We start from the raw sequence: 24,382 nt of genomic DNA on the forward strand, positions 1-24,382 counted from the left end.
GCACCTCGGACATTCTCAAAGTGCATGGCGGTGGTGGCTGCTTTTCTCTGCAAAAGAAAGATCTTCGTCTATCCATATCTAGTCGATTGGTTGTTGAAGAGCTCCACCCCGTCGCTGCTTCAGAACAATCTGTCGTTCTGCCTCAAACTGATGGAATCGTTGGGTCTTCACGTCAATCTGAAGAAATCAGTTCTCAACCCTTCCCAGCGGATCCACTACCTGGGTGCTTCTCTGGACTCACTTCAGGCAAGCGTGTGTCCTTCGGAAGAGAGGTTGTCATCTATGCTCCTGAAGGGTCGCCTTCTTCTGGGCAATCAGGCCCCCACAGACAGACAAGTGTCCTCTCTGCTGAGATCGATGGCTTCATGCATTTACATTGTGCCCAATGCTCGCCTTCACATGAGACCTCTACAACAAGCCCTCGAAGATCAGTGGTCTCAGAGGTCGGATCAGTGGGAAGACCGGGTCTTGCTTCCTCAAGAAGCCAGGGACTCGATCAGATGGTGGTTGAAACGATCCAATCTTCTCTGAGGAGTACCATTCCATCGTCCTCCTCCATCTCAGTCAATTGTCACGGATGCCTCCCTCCAAGGCTGGGGTGCTCACATGGACCAACTCCAAGTTCAAGGCCTCTGGTCCGAGGTAGAGCAAGGCTACCATATCAACTTCCTGGAGCTTTGAGCAGTTCATCTTGCTCTCAAGTCTCTTTATTCTGCTCTGCGCACCAACCATCTCCAGGTTCAGACGGACAACACGACAACTATGTTCTATCTGAACAAGCAGGGAGGCATGAGGTCAAGAGTCTTGTCTCTGGAAGCACAAGCTATCTGGCATTGGCTCCTAGCAAGAGGCCTATCCATCGTGGCCGTTCATCTGCCAGGAATTCAAAACGTCCAAGCAGACTGCCTCAGCAGAATCTTCGTAGAAGCGCACGATTGGGTGCTCAACGAGGAAGTTGCTCAAGAGGTTTTTCGGTGTTGGGGCGTACCGGACGTAGAACTGTTCGCAGACGCAGCCAACACAAAATGCCCCGTCTTCGCATCCAGGTTTCCCCAACAGGGATCACTGGGGAATGGCCTTTTGATCAGCAGGTCTCAGAGGTTACTCTACGCCTTTCCTCCCCTGCCTCTGATCCCAGCGGTGATCCAGAAGTTCTACAGGACCAACACCAGAATGATCCTGATAGCACCAGAGTGGCCACGCCAGTGGTGGTACCCCGATCTTCTTCAGATGTCGGAGGTTCCTCACCGGCGCCTACCATGCCGTCCAGACTTGTTGTCCAAAGACCAGGGGAGGGTGTTGCACCCCAACCTTCCTTCCCTTCGCTTGACGGCATGGCTCCTGAGGTCATCCAGTATGGACATTTAGACCTCCCTGCAGACTGCATGACTATTCTTAAAGAATCAAAGCGACCCTCCACTAGGAAGTCCTACGCTTTCAAGTGGAAGAGGTTCTTTTTATGGTGTCGTGAGCACTCTCTTGACCCGGTACATGGCCAAGAGCAGGTGATTCTTCCATATTTACTGCATTTAGCGAGATCAGGCTTGAAATACCCCTCCATCAGGGTTCATTTAGCTGCCATCACAGCATATAGGAAGTCTCCTAATCAGACATCTTTCTTCCTTATGCCTGTAGTTAAAGATTTCCTAGAAGGTCTGAAAAAAGTCTTCCCACCGGTGAGGTCCCCCTCTCCTCCCTGGGAGCTTAATATTGTACTGACTAAGCTGATGAGTGCTCCTTTGGAGCCTATCCATAAGGCCTCTTTGCAGCACTTGACCTGGAAAGCTGCCTTTTTAGTGGCGATTACCTCTGCCCGTAGGGTCAGTGAAATCCAGGCCTTGTGTTGCAAGGAACCTTACACAGTTTTTCATGCCAATAGGGTGGTTTTAAGAACGCACCCAAGTTTCCTGCCTAAGGTAGTTTCAGACTTTCATATCAACCAGTCTATTACCTTACCTACCTTTTTTCCTAATCCTTCCACTCCCCCGGAGAGGTCATTACACTCCCTTGATCTCCGGAGGGGACTGAAGTTCTACTTGTCAAAAACCCTGCCTCTGAGAAAGTCTGACCGGCTTTTTGTTAACTATGGCAGTACTAATACTGGTCTGTCAGCTTCCAAAAGGTCAATTTCTCGCTGGATTGTCTCCTGTATAGCTTTTGCTTATCAACTAGCTAACAAGACCTTGCAGGGTCAACCACAGGCACATTCTACTAGAGGGAAAGCTTCCACTACAGCTCTCCTTCGTAATGTTCCTATTTCTGAAATTTGTAAAGCGGCAACTTGGCGGTCTGTCCATACCTTTATCCGCCATTATTGCCTAGACTCAGATACTCAGGCCGATGCCAGAGTAGGGCAGGCCTCTTTAAGGAACTTGTTTGCATAAGATGTATTTGCAATATATGTCTTAGTTTTTCTGTGAAGTTTTTATACTTCTTGCTCGTCCGCGAGACTTTGGGTATGAGCTTGCTAATCTATTCATAGATTATGACTATTGATGAGTATCCCCTGGATGAGAAGGATTAGTTACTTACCTGTAATCCTAGTTCTCATCCAGGTGTATACTCATCAAAGTCATAAGCTCCCGCCCACCTCCCCGGACGAGCAGAGTTACACAGTTATAAGAGGTTTTATTGTGGATCTCCTCAGGTGTTATGCACCTCCAAAAAGAACTGACCCAACTGTCACCTGTGGTGCACCATGAGAGCAGGGGGTTGCCTTCAGGTTTAAAGGCACGGTACCCCTACTCTAATGCCTTAAAGGCAAGGTGTCAGTTTTCATTGTTTGCTTTATACTCTACTGCAGCCTACTGGCAAATGCCTGCAATTACAGGTTTTCCTATGGCAATAAAGCATTGTTGTATACAAATGTTTTCTGCTCTTTTTCTTCCATAGGGTTTGGTAGAGTACTACTGTATATATGCTAATTTATGTGATTTTGCGGCATTTTTGCCAGTTAGGAAATGTTTTTAGGCTGCAAATATATGTTTCACATATATATACATATATATTTATATGTATTTTCTATATGCTCCGGGATCCCGCACATGGGCGGGGATTATTCATAGATTATGACTTTGATGAGTATACCCCTGGATGAGAACTAGGATTGCAGGTAAGTAACTAATCCTTCTTCCACCGCTGGTGCTGTGAACGAGGTAATATTTTTAGATCTCTCCTCTCATGCGCTGTCAGCGAAAACTGTTTTAAAGAAAATCTTTAAATAAAAACTGCCTTAGAGCCCATGCATTACTTACCATTGCTTGGATTCTACTTCAATCTCTTTTCCTTGCTTCTTTTTGGTCACACTTCGTACTTCCTGCGAGCTACTCACTTCCTCCTGCATTCTTCGGGGGCTTCTGTCGATGCTGTGGAGCAAGCACAGCTTCCTGTGTGCAGCTAGTGAACTCCCACTGGGTGCATGTTGTTCCAGGTATTTTTTTAGGTCTCGCGACCTATCGATGTGCGCAAGCGTATCGAGCGGAGCGAGAATTCAAGTGGCGAAAACATCATGAAACCTAAGGGCTCTCAGCCCCGCGGTTTTCATGCAGTTCCCGTGTACATGCACGCACATCGCATGCAAGCCCAGCCTCTCGCATTCCCAGGCTCTCCCGCCCCCATCTGGCATCAGGCTTCTCCTCCCCTAGCAGCACTCCTCCCACACCAGCAACTCCCCCCTCCCACACCAGCACCTCCCCTCTCTCGCATTCACGCCCCCCCATCAGGCTTCCCTCCCAATCCGCCTGCCTCCCCTCGCGCATTCACGCCCCCCCACCAGGCTCTCCCGCCCCCATCCGGCTTCCCTCGTAATCTGCCTGCCTCCCCTCGCTCGCATTCCCTGTGCTTTATTCTCCTGCAAACTAAAACCACTGAGTAAACAGTACCTATCACCTACATCGATCCCACCATGTTTCGGGTCTTGCACTTTTATTTAGAAAAAATTATGGTTTTCTAGGGGCCACAGTTCTGAGCTGCCTCCACCTAACCAATCGGATTTGCACATCTAATGACAGCAAGCACAGAAATTGAAAGTAGTTTCCCTACAACATATAGCAAATTAGCAAACCTGTTGGTAAATACAGCATGTATTTTACAAGCGTGTGCATGGAACCGAAAAAAGACCCACCCAATTGTTTTTTTTTGCGTGAAACCGAGCCAGAAGTACTGGAAAGCTTTACATGGGCACCAGTTACATTATATAAGGTCACGTTCACTTGATAGTATGGATCTGCGCGTTAAGCGCGTGCAGCTTGTCTTGCCGAAGGGTCAAGGGACGCAATCTCGGTAGGGGTTGTACTTCATATTTCCAAGGCCAATACCATTAGTACCATCACGTTGCGCAACAAAAGCAGCTGTATTAAGAGCCAAGCGTCATTTTACTTTACGCTCTACATCATTTTATCAGTACCACTTTTGATTATTGTGTCGGATGCTTTAGTTGCTTATACCTGAACGAATTATAGGGCGAATACAAGAGGTTGGTAAGTGACAGAGGTACTAGGACCTGGCACTCATTCATCGTAGCACTGCATTTCAAATAAAACCTATGCTGGGAATATATGTTTATATGCCAGAATTAGGAGGGAACTTCACTCTGCCTTATGTAAATAGAATACCACCGAACTTCCAACTTGCCACTCACCCACGCAACGCCACTCACCCACGCAACGCCACTCACCCACGCAACGCCACTCACCCACGCAACGCCACTCACCCACGCAACGCCACTCACACACGCTATGCCACTCACACATGCTACGCCACTCACACATGCTACGCCACTCACACATGCAACGCCACTCACACATGCAACGCCACTCAAAGCAACGCAACTCACTCCACTTACACATGCAACGCCACTCACACATGCAACGCCACTCACTCAAAGCAACGCAACTCACACACGCAACGCCACTCACACACGCAACGCCACTCATCCACGCAACACAACTCATCCACGCAACGCCACTCACACATGCAACGCCACTCACACATGCAACGCCACTCACACATGCAACGCCACTCACACATGCAACGCCACTCACACATGCAACGCCACTCACACACGCAACGCCACTCTCACACGGAACAACACTCACACACGCAACGCCACTCACACACGCAACGCCACTCACACACGCAACGCCAATCACTCACGCAACGCCACTCACACACACTACACCACTCACGTTGCCAATAGGTCTCGCAGTAGGAAAGTTGGAGCCATTACCATTGCAAATAACAATGCCTTTTATTTTTTTTTCATTTTAAAAACATAAAGGGCTTTGTCATTTACAAAACCAATAGCTCCAACTTTCCTACTGCGAGACCTATTGGCAACGCCAGTGCTTGTTTTCCTTTGTGCCATTCACTTCATGATCTTATCGCCCTCCTCCCGCTCTTGTTGAGTTTCTTCTCCTTCCTCCAGCCCATGTTGTGCAAAATGGCTTAAAAACATTGCCACTGGTAAGACCTATTGGACTTTCCAGTGTTTTTTTTTTTCAATTCTCGGTCAGAGCCCGTCTGCTTCCACAACTATAACATTTTACTAGATCCAAGCCCAAAAGCCTGGAAATCAAGGCCAGACATATTGGCTTTGCCATTGCTAGTTTGTTGTCAGTTTTTTTCCATAATCTTGCCGAAATGGTTCCTACACTGATTCTCCATTATTAGTTATTTTGGAAATAATGGCATTTATCAACCACTGCTTAGCAATCGATGCTTTAAAGCAGTAGTGCCAAAAATTGAACAACTGTTTAACAAACGTTTTTTTCTGATTACATATTTTTGTGTAAATTTTATTTTGAAATCAAACTATCCCTAATTTTGATTTCAAGCTCCTGCAATGGTTAGCGTCAAATCGGAGAGCAGTTTGGGACCAATATAACTAGCCTCAATTTGTTAAACGTTGCAATTGTATGTACATATTTTTATGTTTACTGAAACCACGGTCAGTAATGCAAGCCGCACTTACAGCATTTCAGCCTCATAAAAAAAGACTTTGCATTAATTAAAAATATAAACATGTTTGAACATATGGTTAAAATGTTACCTTAGCTGCAAACAATTATCTTTCACAGATCCAAAATGAGCTAGTGAGAACTGGTATCCAATTCTGCATCTTGTTGTCCTTGACCCTTAATAATGTCACTGACCTTCTGGAATTTTGCATCCCTGGACACACCTCCAGTATTTTCTCAATCAAGGGTGTATAAATGCTTAGCTGGGGCTCAATAAGCCATGAATGAGCACCTTTTGTACTCTACTGGGTGCCCTGGCTGTTTTTTGGTGCTCCAGCTCGGAGCAGATAGGAGCTACATTTGATCAGCCATAGCACATTGCCAGTCCCCCAGAAATTGAGCTTTAACGTTTCTCCTTTAAGCCTTTTTGTTTTAATCCTATCTTCTAGGATCCCCAACCTGTTACCCTAAGATATTTAAATTACAGTGACCCATTTTGGAGTAAAGGTCCAACAATATCCAGCAACCTGGGGCATAAAATATGACTTTTACATTGTCTATGGCAGTTAGTGCCACAGCAATATATACAGTCGGATTAAAGGGCAGTCTTTTTGCACCCTCCCCTCACTCCACCTATTTGCGAGCTTAATCTGCAGATATCTGAGGCGGTACACACCAATCCAGGATCCTGCTGTCTGTTGCAGCTCGCTTCTTGATGGGAGCACATGGCATCACTTCTGCAAACCACCTGCCTTCTCCCTGGCAGTATGTGCTTCTGCGGAATAAGAGGGTGGACAGCTGTGGGCAGGAATCTGTACGGTGTGTGTTTGCTTGACATATGCATTAGCAGGTTTACACAAAGAAACGTGTAGCACAAAATCACTACCAATTACTTTAACATGCCTGTTTCGAAGTTCAATACTCTGATTTAGTTTCCACTGTTGTAAGACTGAATAGGAATAAATGAGTGCAATTATGTGCAGCAAAAATTTGCTAAACCCCCCAGTATCCTGTGGAGTGGGGTCTGATTACACCTGCCGAGGTTTCTGTCCGCATGCAAAAACAACAGTTGATGGACAGAATGCAGAACAATGTCATACATTCGCCCCAGTACAGAGATCTGGGCCTAAATCCATCGTTTTATTTTGCACTCCACACCTCCCCAGTTCAGACATGGCCATATGCAAATCAGCCTTGACCCTTTGCCTCATGGGAACAGTCCAGCCCGAACTGCCAAGCCATGTCTTTCCTGGACCAGAATCAAGCATCCTAGGACCGGTGTCTGGCTATCAGCCGTCTTCAGCCAGGATAGCTTGACTCCCGTGGTGTGGAGAGCATGGGACTCAAGTCTGAGCATACCCATCCCACTCGGGGTGACAAATGCAAAAACAACAGTTGATGGACAGACTGCAGAACAATGTCATACATTCACTCCAGTACAGAGATCTGGGCCTAAATCCATCGTTTTTTTTGCACTCCACACCACCAAAAAACAATTTTTCTGTTTAGATGTGTAAAGCTAGAAGTCCAAATTCTGTGCCAAAGTAGCACAGGTTGAGCTTTAATAATGTTTGAAATGTAAGAATTCCCAACTCACTATGGCAATTAAAAACTGGGAACTGGCAGGTACTGCTAAAACAAATGTCAAAAATGCGTTTTCCACACATTGTATAGGAGAAGCATCATAAAAACCCCAGACTCCTGCACCAAAAATCGCAATGCTCACGCATTTCGCTTGGTATATCTTTAGAAGAATATCCGGGCGTCTTGTACCAATTTTTATGGAGAAATTTACGAGAGCTGCGGTTGACCTCATAAAGAGTAAACTCCTGCTCTTTACCGCCGGTATCCATGAACCTGATTTTTCAAACAAGAAACCCGGGTATGTAAAGGAATCAGTGGAGACTACTCTGCTTTCTACTAATGGGAGGCTACTACATATTTGTCTCCCCCGGCCACAAGTCATGAAAGTTTTTTTTATTTTTATTTTATTTTATTTTTTAAACTTTTTATTAAATAACCAAGTAACAAACAGAAAGAACACTCAGGTGGAAGCCAGCAATAGTTACATACGTTAGGTCCATTTGGTACAGGAGTAGTCTCATTACAATAACTGTTAGAGATCAAGGGGATCCCGGTGCATCCAAGTCCAGACTCGGCGTAGGTGCCTCGCAGATATCCCCACGATGAGCATTCCACGCACCCCATATCTTCCCCCATTTATGCGGCCCAGGTACACCGCACGCTCTCTAAACATGCACCAGTCAAGATCATCCGCCCACTTCCCAATCCGGGTCGGCTGACGCGCCCCCCCATAACTGCGCAATATTGCGTTTAGCCACCATACACGCCAGCGTAACCCACTGCTTCTGATATTCATTGAGGTCCGTCGGCTCCCACACATTCAACAAAAATCTCCGTGCCTCAAGGCACACTTCCTGTCCCAGCACCGCCCTCAATTCCTCGTGTACTGCCCTCCAGTATGTCTGCACATAGGAGCAATTCCAAATGATGTGCATCAGGGTACCCTCCTCGCCGCATTCTCTCCTGCACTCTCCACTCTCAGCCCGTCTCATTCGCACCAAACGCGGGCCCGTCACATAAGTCCTATGCAGGATTTCCAGCTGAACCAGGCGCAATCTCATTTGTATCGCCACGACCTTGGGAGAGGACACGGCCTCAGTCCAGTCCTCATCATCAAGTTCCAACCCGTCTGCAGTCCACTTCGCCCTAAGCTTCACAAGTGGGTTCCTGATATTATTAATCAGTTTTCGGTAAATGAGGGATGTAGTCTTCTCAGGCAGGTGGCCGTCCAGAACCCGGTCCTCAAAGGGGGGAAGCCTCAATGAGTTCCGCACCCTTCGGGGCATGCGTGACCAAGGCGTGTCTCACTTGCAAGTACCGGAAGTACTCGTTTTGATGCAGACTATACCGGGCCGCCAAGGTCTTGAGCGGCAGAATAGAATCTTTCCCCCAGACGTCTTTAATCTGGGAGATTCCGAGAAGGTCCCATTTATCGAGCCCCTTCGACTTCCACAGGCTCCCCAGCTTCTCAGAGTTAAACAAAGGGGTGGAAAGCGTGAGCCTCCCAGCCCATCCCAGACTCCTGGTGGCCACATGCCAAACCCTCACCGCATGAGCAGTCGGACCAATCAATGGATACTTGCCCATCCTCGCATACAGTGCCCTGACGATCTCCCCACTAGGGGAAAGGCTCCGATCCATGGCGGAACCGGGGTCGCCCGGCACGCCATATACAATATGGTTGATGGCAGCTAGATGTGAGGCCCAATAATATTTGCGCAGATCAGGGAGACCGATGCCCCCGTCGTACCATGCCAAGGTCAATTTGTTAAAGGCTATGCGAGCTCCACCGTCCCATAGGAGGTGTCTCTGCAAAGACTCAATCCCCTTGAAATAGGAAGCGGGCACCGGGTCCATTGAGTTTTGTAGGGTGTAGAGGAATCTCGGCAAGGCCATCATTTTGAAGAGAGTGGCTCTACCAATCAAGGATAGCGGGAGGGCGTGCCAGCGTTCCACGTCTGTCTTACACCGCGCCATCGGGACGGCCAGATTACGATCAAAGCGTTGCTTCGGATCAAGTGTGAAAAAAATACCTAAATATTTAAAGCCCTCTGTCTCAAGTTCAAGTTCAAGTTTGACATTTTGTATAGCGCCCTATATACCCAGAGGGTCTCAAGGCGCTTGAGGAGGGGGGGGGTGCTTTATTTATCGAATATCCAAGTTTTAAGTTGTTTTCTGAAGGAGAGGTGGTTCTGAGTAAGGCGGAGATGGGTGGGGAGAGAATTCCACGTCTTGGCCGCTAGGTAGGAGAAGGATCTCCCCCCCCCATGGTGGATTTGTGGATGCGTGGGATTGCGGCGAGGGCTTGAGTGGATGATCGCAGTTGGCGGGTGGGGGTGTAAAAATACAGGCGAGTGTTGAAGCATTCGGGTCCTAGGTCGTAGAGGGCTTTGTGTGCGTGGGTAAGGAGTCGAAATGTTATTCTCTTGTTGACGGGGAGCCAGTGGAGGTCTTTCAGGTGGCCGGAGATGTGGGCTTGGCGGGGGATGTCTAGTATGAGTCTGGCTGAGGCGTTTTGGATGCGTTGGAGTTTTTTCTGTAGTTTGGCTGTTCCGGCGTAAAGGGTGTTTCCGTAGTCCAGTCGGCTGGTGACCAGTGCGTGGGTGACCGTTTTTCTTGTTTCGGTGGGGATCCAACTGAAGATTTTTTTGAGCATGCGTAGGATGTTGAAGCATGATGATGAGACGGCGTTGACTTGTCTGGTCATCGAGAGGGAGGAGTCCAGGATGAAGCCCAGGTTGTGTGCGTGGTCCGTAGGTATGGGTGTGCTTCCCAGTGCCGGTGGCCACCCTGAGTCGTCCCAGGCGGAGGGTGATGAACCTAAGATGAGGACTTCTGTTTTGTCCGAGTTTCGGCTACTTCTTTCATCCCTTCGTGTAGGTTGGTTTTGGCGGTGTTTGGGTCTTTGGTGAGGGAGAGAATTAGCTGGGTGTTGTCTGTGTAGGAGATGATGTTGAGGTTGTGTTGGTCTCTACTCTAATGGGACAGGACCGCGGAAGTTCAGGGAGGCCACCGGCTAGGGTAAATATCACCGACTTGTCCCAGTTAATCACTAGTCCCGAGTACCTCCCAAAGACCTCAAGAAGATCCAGGAAATATCGGAGAGAGGTCTTAGATCTCGTGAGGTAGGGCAGGACATCATCCGCGTAAAGGGTGATCTTGTCCTCCCACTCAGGCCTCCACCTTATGCCCCGTATCGAGGGGTCCCATCTCACCCAAGCCGCCAGTGGCTCCATAGCTAGCGCGAAAAGCAATGGGGACAATGGACACCCCTGTCTGGTGCCGCTTCCCAGGGCGAAGTCCTCCGACTTACAGTTGTTGACCACCCCTCCAGCCAGCTGGGATGCATAAAGAAACCGCACCCAAGCTATGAAGTTCACGCCAAATCCCATCTTTGCCAACACTGCGAATAGGTAGGGCCACTCCACTCTGTCGAAAGCCATGGAGGCGTCCAGGGAAACCATGATCGCCTGTTCCTGTAGATGACCGGCCGACCCCAATATGCTATGGAGTCTGCGCAAATTCAGCGCGGTACTGCGCCGTGGCATGAACCCTGACTGATCCGGATGTACCAGTGAGGGGATCACTTTCACCAGTCTGGTGGCCAACAATTTGGCCAGGATCTTGAGTTCGGCATTCAGGAGGGAAATGGGCCTGTAGGAAGAACATACATCCGCAGGTTTGCCAGGCTTGTGAATGAGCACGATATTGGCCACCCTTTGGTGGTATGGGAGTACACCCCTGTCTCTACTGTCGGTGAACATAGCCCTCAGATAGGGAGCGAGTTTGTAGGCACTGAGTTTGTATAGTTCGACCGGAATGCCGTTTGGGCCAGTGGCTTTGCCGGACTTGACCTGATGGATAGCCTGTGCAACTTCGTCATCCGTGAACGCTGAATCGAGGAAATCACGGTCTTCTTCAAACAAACTCGGCATAATTATATCTCTAATCATTTCCCCATTATCGACTTCTGTAAACCTGTCTCCCGCGGCATAGATCTCTTGAAAGTATTTCGCAAATTCATCGGCCACAGTCTGCGGGTTCGTAAGCCTACCCGAGGATCGACTCTCCAATTCAGGCACTTGTCTGGACGGACGTTCTCCCCGCTCGAGCCAGGCAATAAGCTTGCCCGCTTTGTCTCCGTGCTCATACACACGGCACTGTGTTGCGTTGTGATGCGCTAAAGCTCCTTCCCTAGCAAGATTCCTATATTCCTCCTCACGGAGCCTCAAGAGGTGGAGGCCGGCCTCTGTGGGAGACTCAGCCACCCGCCTTCCTGGGAGAGACCTTCCTCCTCCTTCCCGAGCAGCGCAGCCAACCCTTCTTTCTTCATCTTCGAGACAATGGATAACACCTCCCCTCTGGCCACCACCTTAAATGCTTCCCACAGCGAACTGGGAGAATCAACCGATCCGACATTCTCAGAGCAGTACCGATCAGACATGTGGCGCACCTCCTTCGCAATGAACGGGTCTTTCAGCTTCCACGCTCCTATGGGAGCTATCCTGCCCACAGCCGGAAGCTCAAGTGCAAGGCACAACCAGAGCGGAGAGTGATCAAACACACCCCAGCCCAAATGCCTGACCTCCGACACATACAATGCCATCGCCGCTGGGAGGAGGACGTAGTCCAAGCGTGAGAGTGCCGTGTGCATGGCCTTACACTTGTTCCCCACTAAAAGACCTGGAGCAGGACCACATCTGGGGAGTTCCTTTGGACTAGCTGACTGACCATCCCCCTCTTGATCTTATCACCCAACCGTTGACGTTCCAGCTCAGCACCTTGATCCCCGATCCCCTGAACTCACGTCTCCCTGAACCCATGTACTTCAAATAGCAAAACTATGTTTCCACCTGAGCAAAGAGAAGACCCAGAACCAACAAAAATACAAACTACACTTACACCCACCTCCCCCCACCCTGCACCCCTGCATTTGGCTACCGCCCCCCAACTCACAGTGTGCCTGTCGCCCCATAATAAAACTAAAGACTATCTAAAAATAGATCGGAGGAGGATATCGGTGCCCCGCTTCCCCGCCTACCCCTTGAATCTGAAGCTAGCTCTTAGATATGCAACTATAACAGTGGGATCTATCTGAAAGCCTTTCCCACCCGCTGTTCACGCCATGTCCAAATAAAGTTCTGGGTCACCCGGAGTCTCCGCCATCATGGAGCTTCTTCTTCACCGTCCTGATCCCGGGAGGTCTTGCTGGCCAAGGTCTCAACCCAGTCAGATGCTATCTCAGGATTGTCAAAGAACCAGACCTTCTCCTCCACCTCAACTCGTAGCTTGGCCGGATACAGCATGGCATACTTGATGTCCAAGTCTCGAAGTTTCCGCTTGACCCCCCCCCCCGAAGCTCTGCCTCAGTCTCTGTACCATTTGCGTGAAATCAGGAAAGAAATTCACGGTTGAGTTCTCAAACTTTAGGGGCCCATCGGTCCTCGACATCTGCAGGATAGCGTCCCTGACCCTGGCGATCATAGGCCGAGGCGGAGCCCCCGGTCGTGGTCTACCTCCGGGGATCCTATGAGCCCGCTCCACCGTGAAAAAATTACTGAGTCCCTTTGGCTTCAAATGGGTTATGATTAAAGCCTCCATAAACAAATCCAGGGCAGGTCCTTCGGCTTTCTCCGGTATCCCGATTACTCGCACGTTGTTCTCTCGAGCCCGTCCTTCGTAGTCGTCCAGCTTGCGGGCCGCCATCTCGCCAGAGGCTTTGAGGCCCCTCACTTCCCTCTGAAGCTCAGCCACAACATCAGTCAAGCTCGCCGTCTTTAACCTGCTCTCTGGTCTTAGTGAGATCAGTTCTGATGAGGTTAACCTCGATGGTCACGGTATCTAGTTTGTGATCCAGCGACTCCATAAGTTTACCCAGGGAGGGTTCGACCTCTGGTATAGCCGCCATTAGGTCAGACATTGTCGGTTCCGTAGTCTGACCCGATGACTCCACTCCACCGTCCTGCGAATTCCCGAGGGTGACAGGGGATTTCCTCGGCTGCGCATAACGGTCCATCTTATTGACCTGGACAGTTCGGGGACTGCTGTTTATCGAGGTCCGGCTTGGTCGCCATCTCGGGACGGACACAGGAGGAACCCCAGACCACAGGGGTACACAATACTCAGATACGTTCCAGTACGCCAGTGCCAGGTATAATGTCCCGAATTCCAGCGGCCACGACCCGATCCCAATCACTTCACTCCACTACTAACGATCGTGCTCCGAGCGAAGCGCCTCAAGTCCAGGCACGAGGAGCACGATCAAACCAAGAGGTGCGACTGAAGGTGCCCACGTACGGGCATGTCCCCTCTCCACTGGCGAGGGAAGCGCCAACAATTCCCGTAGATTGAGTTACGGACTGGCGACTTCCGGTGGCGGACCCCGCTGTTGCACTAGAGCCCGGACCGCCCCCACCTCCAGGTCCCGGGCCCCAATTCTGAAGGCCGCAAAGTTTTCAGACTATGTTTCTCGGGCTCCCTTGGGTCTCCGGGAAAACTGAAAACGGCAGTCGTGTCCTCACACGTTTAGCAACATTTCCCCATCAATCTTTCTCAGGATCTCGGACAGGATAGATATTGGGTTGGCGGGGTGCACAGGAGCCCTGAGCTTACGCTGCCAATTTGGCCGCCGTAAAGCTCCTTCTCCCATTATGAAAGTTATTGGCGTTCAGTTTTAGTCCTAGGTCTTCCATATAGCTGGTATAAGAAACAAGGGCTTTCGTCAAACCTAACTGCTTATGAGCCATAAGCACTGCGTCGTCAGCTTAGAGAAGGGAGTCGTTTATTGACATATGGCGGTTCTCTTGCCCTGGCAACCAGTTCCTGTTCCAAAGAAATGGAATATAAAGAGAATAGGAACGGCGCCAAGACGCAGCCTTGTCTGACCCCCCTCTCCACTTTAAATGACGCAGTGCTCTCCCCGTTAGTTCCATGTCACACCTTGGCGGTGGCCCCTGAATACAATTGTCTTAAAAAAACGAATCCATACCTGAACGACCTTCAGAGCAGCCAGAATATCCCACAGTCTACTATGTATAACACAGTCAAAGGCAGCATTGAGGTCAACAAATGCCATGTAAAATTTCCCTGCCTTTGCCTGGGTGTACTTTCCAATTAAAATACTAAGATTTAAAAACTGCTCATTTGTTCCTAAGCCCTGTCTAAAACCATTCTGCCCATATCTTAGACTACAGATATGGGCAGAATAGGAAAATATACTATCTAAAACTGGGTCGGTGGACACCTGGGCGGTCCTTTGGGAAGGCTTCAGGGCCTATATCAGGGAGGTTTGTATTGCTAAGAATGCAGGGGTCCTGAGGGATCTACGATCCACGTTAAACCATCTTGAATCCGACATATCTGCTCTAGATGTGGAGTTGCTGGGCCGTTCGTCGGAGACTGGTGAGGCTCGCCGTTTGGCTTTGATGATGGAGTTTAGGGAGGCCGCAGAATGTGAACTCTTATTTTTCAGCAAGCAGACTGTTGCCAGGAGGTATGGTGAGGGTGAACGACCTGGCAGGATATTGGTGCACACACTTCGCCCACTCGCAGTAATGCTTATATTACTGAAATCAGGAGTCCAGTCGATCAGTTGTTTCACTCCACTCCGGAGATATGCGATATCTTTCTGAACCACTTTAAAACTCATACACCTCTAGACTCTCTGGGGACCTTCGTGAACAGGGTGAATACATAGCGGAGATTGCTTTGGTGCATCTTGAACGACATATGCAGTACTTTTTTGCCCTTCCCATGTCCCGGGAGAGTGTGGAGGAGGCGATAGATGCACTAAAGGGCTCCTCGGCGCCTGGCCGCGGATTTCTATAAAGCGTATAAAGATGTGTTGATTCCTAGATTGATCGAGGTGTATTCTGAAGCGCTCTAGGTCGGTATTCTTCCCCCAACCTTTCGAAAAGCGGTTATCATCCTACTCCCCAAGCCTGGCAAAGATCCTTCCCTTTGTGGCTCCTATAGGCCGCTGTCCTTGCTGAACCTCGATTATAAAATATTAGCCAAGGTAATTGCCATCCGGCTGTCCTTATTGATGGAGTATATAATATCACCTGTTTAATCTGTCTTTGTCCCTCACATGTCTACTTCCCTCAACCTACGCACTTTGTTTACTGTATTGCATAGGATAGACCCCGCCACTCAGGCCGCCGCGGTACTTCTCGATGCCGAAAAGGCGTTCGACTCCCTTGAGTGGCCTTTCTTCTTTCGGCGTCGTATGGGTATGACTGAATGCTTTGTCTCCACCACTGCTCTGCTGTACACGGAGCCCACCGCAAGACTGCGTATGAATAGCACGGTCTCCCCGCCTTTTCGTCTTTCCCGCGGCACTCGAGAGGGTTGTCCCCTATCCCCATTGCTTTTCATTTTGGCGATGGATCCCTTAGTGCGACACTTTCAGGAGAAACATCTTCACCGTGGCTTGCAGTTTCGCACTAGCACCCTCTTAATGTCATTGTATGCCGATGACATGGTTTTATATGTTCGGCAACCCCACCTTAACCTTGAGCCCCTTATTAGGGAGATTATCCGTTTTGGCGGGTTCTCCGGTCTTAGTATAAACTGGCGCATATCAGTGATTTTTCCGTTAACAAGCAGTACTACTACATGGGACTGTGAGTTTCCGCTGGAATGGTGCCATGACGTGGTTAAATATCTCGGGGTTTATATTCACTTGGATACTGCCTCAATTATTTGGCTAAACCATGGCCGAGCTATTAGCGTGGTGGAAACGCAGGTGGATAGATGGTTGCGGCTGCCTTTGTCCATGGCCGGAAGGGTTGCCATTATAAAAATGGTTGTCCTCCCGAGATTTCTGTATTCCTTTAATAACATTCCCATTCCTCTTACCAATCCTTTTTTTTTTTTTTTTTTTTTTTTTTTTTTTTACAAAATGTCTTCTTTTGCGCTTGGTATGGGGCGGCAGGAATCCGCGGGTGAGCTGGAGGGTTTTGACATTGCCACCGGAGCGAGGCGGACTGGGTGTCCCGGATATGTATCCTATATTATTTGATTGCACAGTGTTGTTATTCCTATGCTTGGTACCACCCAGACGCCAGAATCCCCTATTTGAAGCCTGAGGCAGATCTGGTACTGCTGCAGAAATTATCCACAATATTACCTATTGGGGTCCCTCGAGACCTACACGATATTCAAACTGTTTCCACCAGTAGTTGGGCGTGGGTCAAGTTGCGTATGCTATTGGGTATCGATCTATTATATTCACTGGCACGCCCGCTCCCGAATCCCACATTACTTCCCATCACTGGGGAGTTATTGGTGCAGCGTACACCGACAACGTTCCCGATTTCCACACTTGGTGACCTGTTCCCCAACAATTATGTTTTTTAGGTGTCCGAGGAGGCCCGGTTTCAGGATTGCTCCTTTATGGATAGATTTGTGTTGTGACGCATGCTGTCCATGTTGTGGGCTGCCTTCCCCACATTTCGATCGCTCCCAAACCGTTCGCTACACTGGCGGTAATAATTGAGAGCCCTACAGGTGCACCTTTGGTCTCTAAAATGTATAAGCAGTGTATTATGGATCTTCCCTACTCTGACGTTAAAGTTCGCGCGGCATGGGAGCGTGATCTGGGTTGTCCTATAACTGATGATCAGTGGGAGCAGTGTTGCAGGGTTACGAAGAAGGTGTCGCTGAATAGTCGGCACAAGTTGTTGCATTTTAAAATCCTTCGCAGGATGTAACATACCCCAGCTTGGTCACCCAGTATAGACCCCTCTAGACCTCACCATTGTCTGAAATGTTCTGCTCCACACGCTGACTTTGCCCACCTTTCCTGGACCTGCCCAAAATGGCAGCACTATTGGGTACAGGTGCACGACACGCTAGGAGATATATTTGCTATGACACTTGTTCCCATTCCTGAAATTGCACTGTTGGGGTACATGTGCAACTTCCCCCCCAAAAAATCAGGAAGCTCGATTCACTGGGATTCCTACTGGCCAAACGGGAGGTGGCGTTGCTGTGGGTCAGCAAGAAAGCCCCTACTTTCCATGCGTGGCTTCGCAGTTTGGCATACTGTAACGTGAACTGTGAGGAGTATGCTACACTCGTGCCCTGCTCCTCCCGTCCTGTTGATATTTGGGGCCCATATAGATTGTACGTTACCCGTAGGCGCTGTGAAGCTGATACACAAAAATGTATGTGTCCTCATGTAACGCAACTGGGGCTAAGTAAAGCGCTCTGATACCGGGTCAAGTTCGCGCTATATAAAACTCTGTTAAAAAAAAAAAAAAGGATTGCATGCTACTAAGGCAATATGTGTATCCATACCTGTATATGTGATTAATTAATACAAAAGCATCACTATTTAGGTAAGCATGCAGTGAACACTAAGCTCAGGTTGCATCTCAGAGGTTCCAATATCAAAATGTGTACACTTGTTCTCAAAATGTAACAGTTTGAAGTTAATTCTAAAGTCCTAGATTATTCCCTGATCATATGTAAATACACTACAGACGTATAAACAAGACTGTTTTTGAGGTCTTTTGAGTCGACATAATAGTAGACGTATTCAGTGAGTATTGATCTGAGGTGAAGTTTATTTTCAAAACATGGAATATTTATTGGTTAAAGCCAACACGTGTTTCATGGCTACATGTCTCTTCATCAGGGCCAAGTGATAAATCCTATATACAGATATTAATAGGGCTGATTAAGCTCAGAGTTAAAGGGGATTGGTAACAAATGAAGTATTCTTAAATTTCCACAAATACTAAGAGCCCAGTGTGTGTTGATATTGTGCATTCTTATTCATTCCAAATGTGATATTCAGTAATTAAATCGATGTAATAGCCGATGACTCGGTGAAGTCTGGGGTTCTGTAAAACGTTTTTAATCACAGGATTTATCAAATGGCCCGGATGAAGCAACATGTAGTTGTGAAACCCGTGTTGACTTTAACCAATAAATATTCCATGTTTTGATAATAAACTTCACCTTAGATCAATACTCACTGAATAAGTCTATTTATTGCTCAAAAGAATTTGGGGGACGTAACACACCCCGCCACTTACTAGTAGTGCCAGTGATAATTACATTTGGATGGCCTGTCTGTCTCGCTTGTTGGTAAAGTCATCAATTAACACCACTGAGTGCCATTTTGGAGGCAAGTTTGCAGGCCTGAGGCACAGTGCGTCATAGTAGTGATATGAGAGGGTGCAACAGGGTTTTGTTAGATTCAGTGTTTTTGATATTGAGCAACAGCATCCACTGGTGTGCTGTATTCCATGTTCTTGGCTGTGTGCTTCACCCAGCCAGCTTCACTTTGATCTCTGTCACTCTTTTTCTTCCACGCCCACCCTTACACTCCCACTACTTCTGCAGCCTCGTCCTCCATCTTGCTTCCCCCCTCCGTACCTTGGGTGTTGCTTCTACCCCTCCTCCCCACCCCCATATTGATTTCACCCCATATTACTTCAACCCCTCCTCTACTCACAGCCTCCCACCCATGTTTATCGAAATGCGATCAATACCTAAAAGAGCATAACAAAAAATGCTGTTTCATTTGTAAGCGCATGCCGTGTCATGCACATGCCTTAAAATATGATAAGGCTTACCATGTCAAAGGCTTTTTTTGTCCCGCTGGCTAAAAAGCAATGGCAAAGCCAGTAGGTCCCAAATACAAGATCTGTTGACTTGGCCACTGCTTGTTCAAAATGTCTGTAGTGGACTTGTAAAATTTTACTTGTGTAGTTTTTTTCTGGTGGACTAGTTGAAAATAAGATTGTGGCCGAAATACAAAATTGTATAGGTAAATAATTTTTTCAAGTTCTTCTAGCCAATAAATACTGGATATTGCCTTCTGCAAACCGAACCATACACTGCTGTATTGATAGGAATATAGTAGCACATTGGTTACGGCTTAGAGCACTGCTTCTTAACCTTTTCACTCTTAATTTTTAATGTAACCAGAGGACACCTACTGAACCATTATTGGAATCCAGGGACCCCACTGAGTCATTACTGTAAGGCGGAGTCCCCGGCCTAAGCATTTTCGATTATTTGAACCTCAAAACAAAGATTAAATATTTTATTTAATTCACAAGTGTTAGACCCGTCTGCTTCTGAGAGTCCCCTCACCACTATGATTTCTTTGTTCCCCTGTACCTCCCAAAATTTGTCGCTTTTCTTTGTCTACCAGGACCTTTTGTGTGCTGTTTCATGTGGCTAGATGTTCCTTGACGCCCAGTTGTTCACAAGGTTTTTGGCACCTATTCACAAGACACCTGGCGAAACCTGTGACATTATAGACTGGGATTGGCAACCTGTATGAATGACCTCAAAATGGTGGCCATCCATTTTCCTCATGAGAGTGACTCCCTGTGGAGCCTCCATGAACCCTGACCTTTCAAGGTTTTGGCGCCCTTTTACTTGGCGCGCATTCCTGACAGGAATTACTTTATTTTCCTCAGGTACACAAAATGGCTGCTCTAGAAACCCAGTATGGTGGCTGTTAGAGACCCAAATACCCCAGAAGTGCCAGGTCATTGGCCTAACCCAAAGAAGGTTCTAGAACCTACTGGCACAAGCCAGCACCTCAGGGCACTGGCTATATAAGGTCCAGTCCCTGGCGGCCATTTTAGATGACCAAAAGACTAGATAGGATAATGATGTTCCAGATCTAGGTGAAGAAGGAGATTCCAGACTTGACACCAGATTGACACCTGCCCTGTTGACCCCGGAGGCAGCTGGTAGCGCGGGCAGTAGAGCAAGCAAGAGTCACTGGCGTGGATCCTGACTGGCGTTCCAGTCAGCTGTGTGTGCGGTGACCTCGCACCTACAGCGCCTGCCCAGCAAGTGCCTCGTCACCCCCAAGAGACTGTGGCCGATTTTTCGTGTGCCTCCCGCCCCCCCGGTGGTGAATTACGACTGACTCGGGTCGCGAGGCGAGAGCAAGTTCGCCGCGACCGCGAGCGTCTTCTGTGCCCCTTGTGTGACAGGCGCCTCCATCGAGGAGCTTGGACGTCTCCGAGCTTCACCAGCGTAGAGTGCTTCCTGCGCAGACTGAGGTGAGGTGGTGCGCCGGGGCGGGGAAAGGCCAGCCTTCGTTGAGCGTGACTACTGTCTCTGCCCCTCCCCAGTGGATCGGCGGCTGTAGCTGTGGGCGGGAACCATCCCTGTTTGAGGAAGTCGGAGGGAGGTCCGTGGAGCCCCTGAGAACCCGTCGCTGGCGAGAGAAGTGCTGAACCCGACTGAATCGCTTTTCGATTGCAGCCGATGTGAGGTGGGCCAGTTTCTTCAGGTGGGAAGCGCTGTTATAAAGGAACTGTGAACCAGCATTTATTTGACTGAGCGCGAAGATTGTGTGACCTCTTCGGCAGTCTAAAGACTTGGAACTGGTGCCGCCTGAGTGCTAGCGGTGACAGAAACCCCTAGGCGCGCTTAGACCCCCACCGGCAAACAGAGATCTCAACCCGGTGGCAGCCGAGTGTAAATGAAGTGCTCACTGTCTTTCCTTGCCTTTTAGATATTACGCGCATAACCCCCGTGTGATTCTTAAAGAGTCCCAGCACTCCCTGTTGTGCCCAGAGAAGCCTGTGTACACTAATGGTGAAATCGTCATAAACTGTAAGAGTAATCTTTCCAACCTGAAATGTATTCGCAAATGTAGTGTTCCTGAAGTATTTAATTGGTGGCAGCGATACTAGAATGAATCTGTAGATGTTCTTGAACTGAACCAGTATTTATTCTGCTATACAGACAGTGATATTTATGCTATTTATTGAAGATATTTATTCCCAATATTTATTCTATTTATTGACAATATTTATTCCTGCTATTCATTCTATTTATTGATGAACTGTACTCCTAAGCTTATTTATTGAATCTATTCCAAAATCGAAACCCAGCAAACTGTGACCCAAAATAAATGTAAATGTGCTTTCCTAATTGATCCCCATTCACAACAGAGAATTTTTACATAAAGGAATCATATTTTTCTACAACAGTGGTGTGGTGTCCTTCTTTTTGGTGGTTGTACAAGGAGATATTATTGGGTCAAAGCCGGCTTAACACGACAGCCTTCACTTGCCTTGACACTTGAGCCAAGCTACCCCCTTTGTGCTGGGCTTGCCCATCGCAGGTCCAACAACAAGTATTTAAAAAACAATTCCAATGTTAATGGGACGGTTGGAGCTTTTCTAAATTCAGTTGAGGTCACTTTTCGTCTACACTATACTCTGTTTGATGCACTTAAGCTGCTCCAGCCAATCAATTTGAGGATACAAACTTAATATTTGGTATCCAATCTCCAATTACTTCAAATATATAGAACACTTTTAAGATGTTCAATTGTGCATTGTGGTTCTTTATATACACTTTATTAATCTAGTAATACTATTTAATTTTCTAAGCAGTCGTAGATCCACTGAGCCGATTGCGTACCCCCAGGGGTTCCCAGAACACACGTTAAACACTGGCTTCGAGGATAGTTGCATTGCATCTAGTTTGTACTCCCAGTTGGCAAGGAAACTCAGTTTTACCCCCCTCCGCAGCTTCTCCCATTTTAACTCAAACCCCAGAGGTAGTGTTGGACGAGCCAGTTTCTAAAGCTATGATACCGACACGGTCGCCATCCAGACTTTCTGTGCAGTTTTAAAGTATAATAACTATATTGAGCTGTGAAAATGAACACGGTTACATTTCCAATAGATCTGTGATCTTTTTCCAGTGATGGTAGGATGATAAAGCAGTTAAATCTGTTAACAAATCAAAGTGTACTTTTGCATCTGCATCGCTTTCTTCAGTGTTCAAACCAGTAACTGCCCTTGTATCTCTATTCCAGATGACAAAAAAGATATCGACCATGAAGCAGTTGTGGAAGAACAGATCATTGGTGAAAACTCTCCTCCAGATTATTCAGAGTACATGACTGGAAAGAAACTCCCTCCGGGTGGTATTCCTGGCATTGACCTGTCTGACCCAAAACAGTTGGCAGAATTTGCTAGGTGGGTTACTGAGTCTCTGTTCATTTTGTGGAAAATGTTCTTTTTAGCACAAACTTGCTTGTTTTGATTTTGGAACTCTATATATGTTTTTTTGGGGCTGAGTCTACCAGGCAGTGCATTCTGTCTTATCGAGCAGGGAAAAAAACAAATCATCTAAACTTACAGTGGGCTCACAGCCGGACCATTGTTGACCATTGGCTGGCTTTATTGTCACTCATTTGCTTGCTTTTTATTTGATGGCTTGCCTTTCTCTTCTTGCGTTTGTTCCTTCCCTGAAACATAGCTTGTTTACCATCTACTTGATTTTGTTGAGTTGTGTCCTTCCACTGCTCAGTTTTAGGGAACTACGTTTTTTTTTTTTTGTAAGGACTCCTTGAGAGTGCCAATGTTTTCTAGCTCTCTTCTTCATGGGCTGCTTCCCCTTTCAGGTCTCCCCAATTTGTTAGTTGCTTTCCTTCTCAATCCTAGTCACCATTTTAGGTCTCAACAAAGTTGGTGCATGTGCTGACACTTGTGTGAGTTTTTTTTTTTTATTGAACTAAAAAGGACTTTGATTCCTCCCATTGCTTATAAATTCATTGGCTTCATTGTCACTCGTATTTGCTGGTTCCTGATTGGCAGTCCCTTTGCTTGTTTTCCTGTCCATGGAGCATGGACCAAGTACTGATTGATTCTTTTTGGTTCGTGCCCTACTGTTCACGCTGGGATTGAGGTACTTTTTTAGGTCGCAATACACCAGACTCTAAATAGAAAAGGAGGCAACCAAGTAATCCAAAAACCTGGGCTGGTCAATTAATAAACAATAAAGTGGTCCCTCTGGGGGTAGTGTAGCTCTTAACTACCACAGCATTAGTGTTATATTAGGCAATGAGGAAAAAAACTACTCAAATGGGTACGTTTCTGTTATGCGTTTAGTGCATTTATTTATACATATCTTATTTGTGAATATATTGTTTAATTTAAACAGTATAATGTAGTACTTATACACAGTGTTCCTAAAAAGTGACAGGGCATTGAGAATGATATATACAATCTACCAGGCAGCGCAGTTGTCTGGTGTGCTAAAGACATCTTGGGGACATTCAGAAAGTTTTTCTAATGTATTCCAACCGTTGCTTACCATTAGTTTTGTGATTTGTAACTCAAATTTTTGGGCTTTTTATTTGCTGGCTTTATTTCCTTTAGGCTGTCCAGCTTGAGTATGTCCCTCTGTTGCCCAACCTTGTTTACTGTATTCCTCCACAAACTCTTTCTGTAAACCGGCCTTTTCATCTTGTTCTTATCTTGTCACATTTGCTGTGCATTCAAAGATAGAGGTCAAATGTCAGGATGTGTCTTCCAGGGAGTTTGGTGTTTATTTTTTTGTCTCTGACTTCAAAGTGAGATTATGTGACAATCATGGTTTGGGTTTGCTTGAGGTAGGCTGTACGATGTTTTATTTTTTCTAGCACACAACAAAATTCAAATGTATGTAAATGAACTGCATGTATGATCAAATCAATACATTGGGTAATCACATTTTCCACAAATTATTGTTTGTGCGCTGTAAACTTCTATCAGTAAAACTGTATGCGAGTGCAAATGTAAGGGACTGTTCAATTGAAGTTGTGTTGTCTGTAATGCCAGTATATTAGCATACCATGCATACTCCTTGGTCCCTGGACCTCCTCCTGGAACAACACCTGGTGGCCCTCTGCCCTCGGGAATCCAACCCCCCCTCCTCGACTCCTCCCTCTCCATGAACTGCCAGATCAACGCCGTCTTCTGCCCCAGGCAACTCTGGGGCGGGCTGCTAGTAGATGAATAAAGTTCATATTTTGTGTCATCTTTTTCTTTATTGATTCTTAAAAGTGATTTCCCAAT

General features: G+C 47.4%; 1 protein-coding gene across 1 annotated transcript in view; it reads left to right on the plus strand.

The window, feature by feature from the left end:
- The window catches only part of YY1 (YY1 transcription factor), a 165,541-nt gene that overhangs the window by 74,553 nt on the left and 66,606 nt on the right, over positions 1-24,382 (plus strand). Inside the window, exon 2 of the mRNA XM_086937805.1 lies at positions 22,357-22,519. Coding sequence (XP_086793931.1) covers positions 22,357-22,519 — 163 coding nt within the window. The remainder of the gene's footprint in view (positions 1-22,356; positions 22,520-24,382) is intronic.

Source organism: Lissotriton vulgaris, chromosome 9 (genome assembly GCF_964263255.1).
Source record: "Lissotriton vulgaris chromosome 9, aLisVul1.2, whole genome shotgun sequence".
NCBI classification, from domain to species: domain Eukaryota; kingdom Metazoa; phylum Chordata; class Amphibia; order Caudata; family Salamandridae; genus Lissotriton; species Lissotriton vulgaris.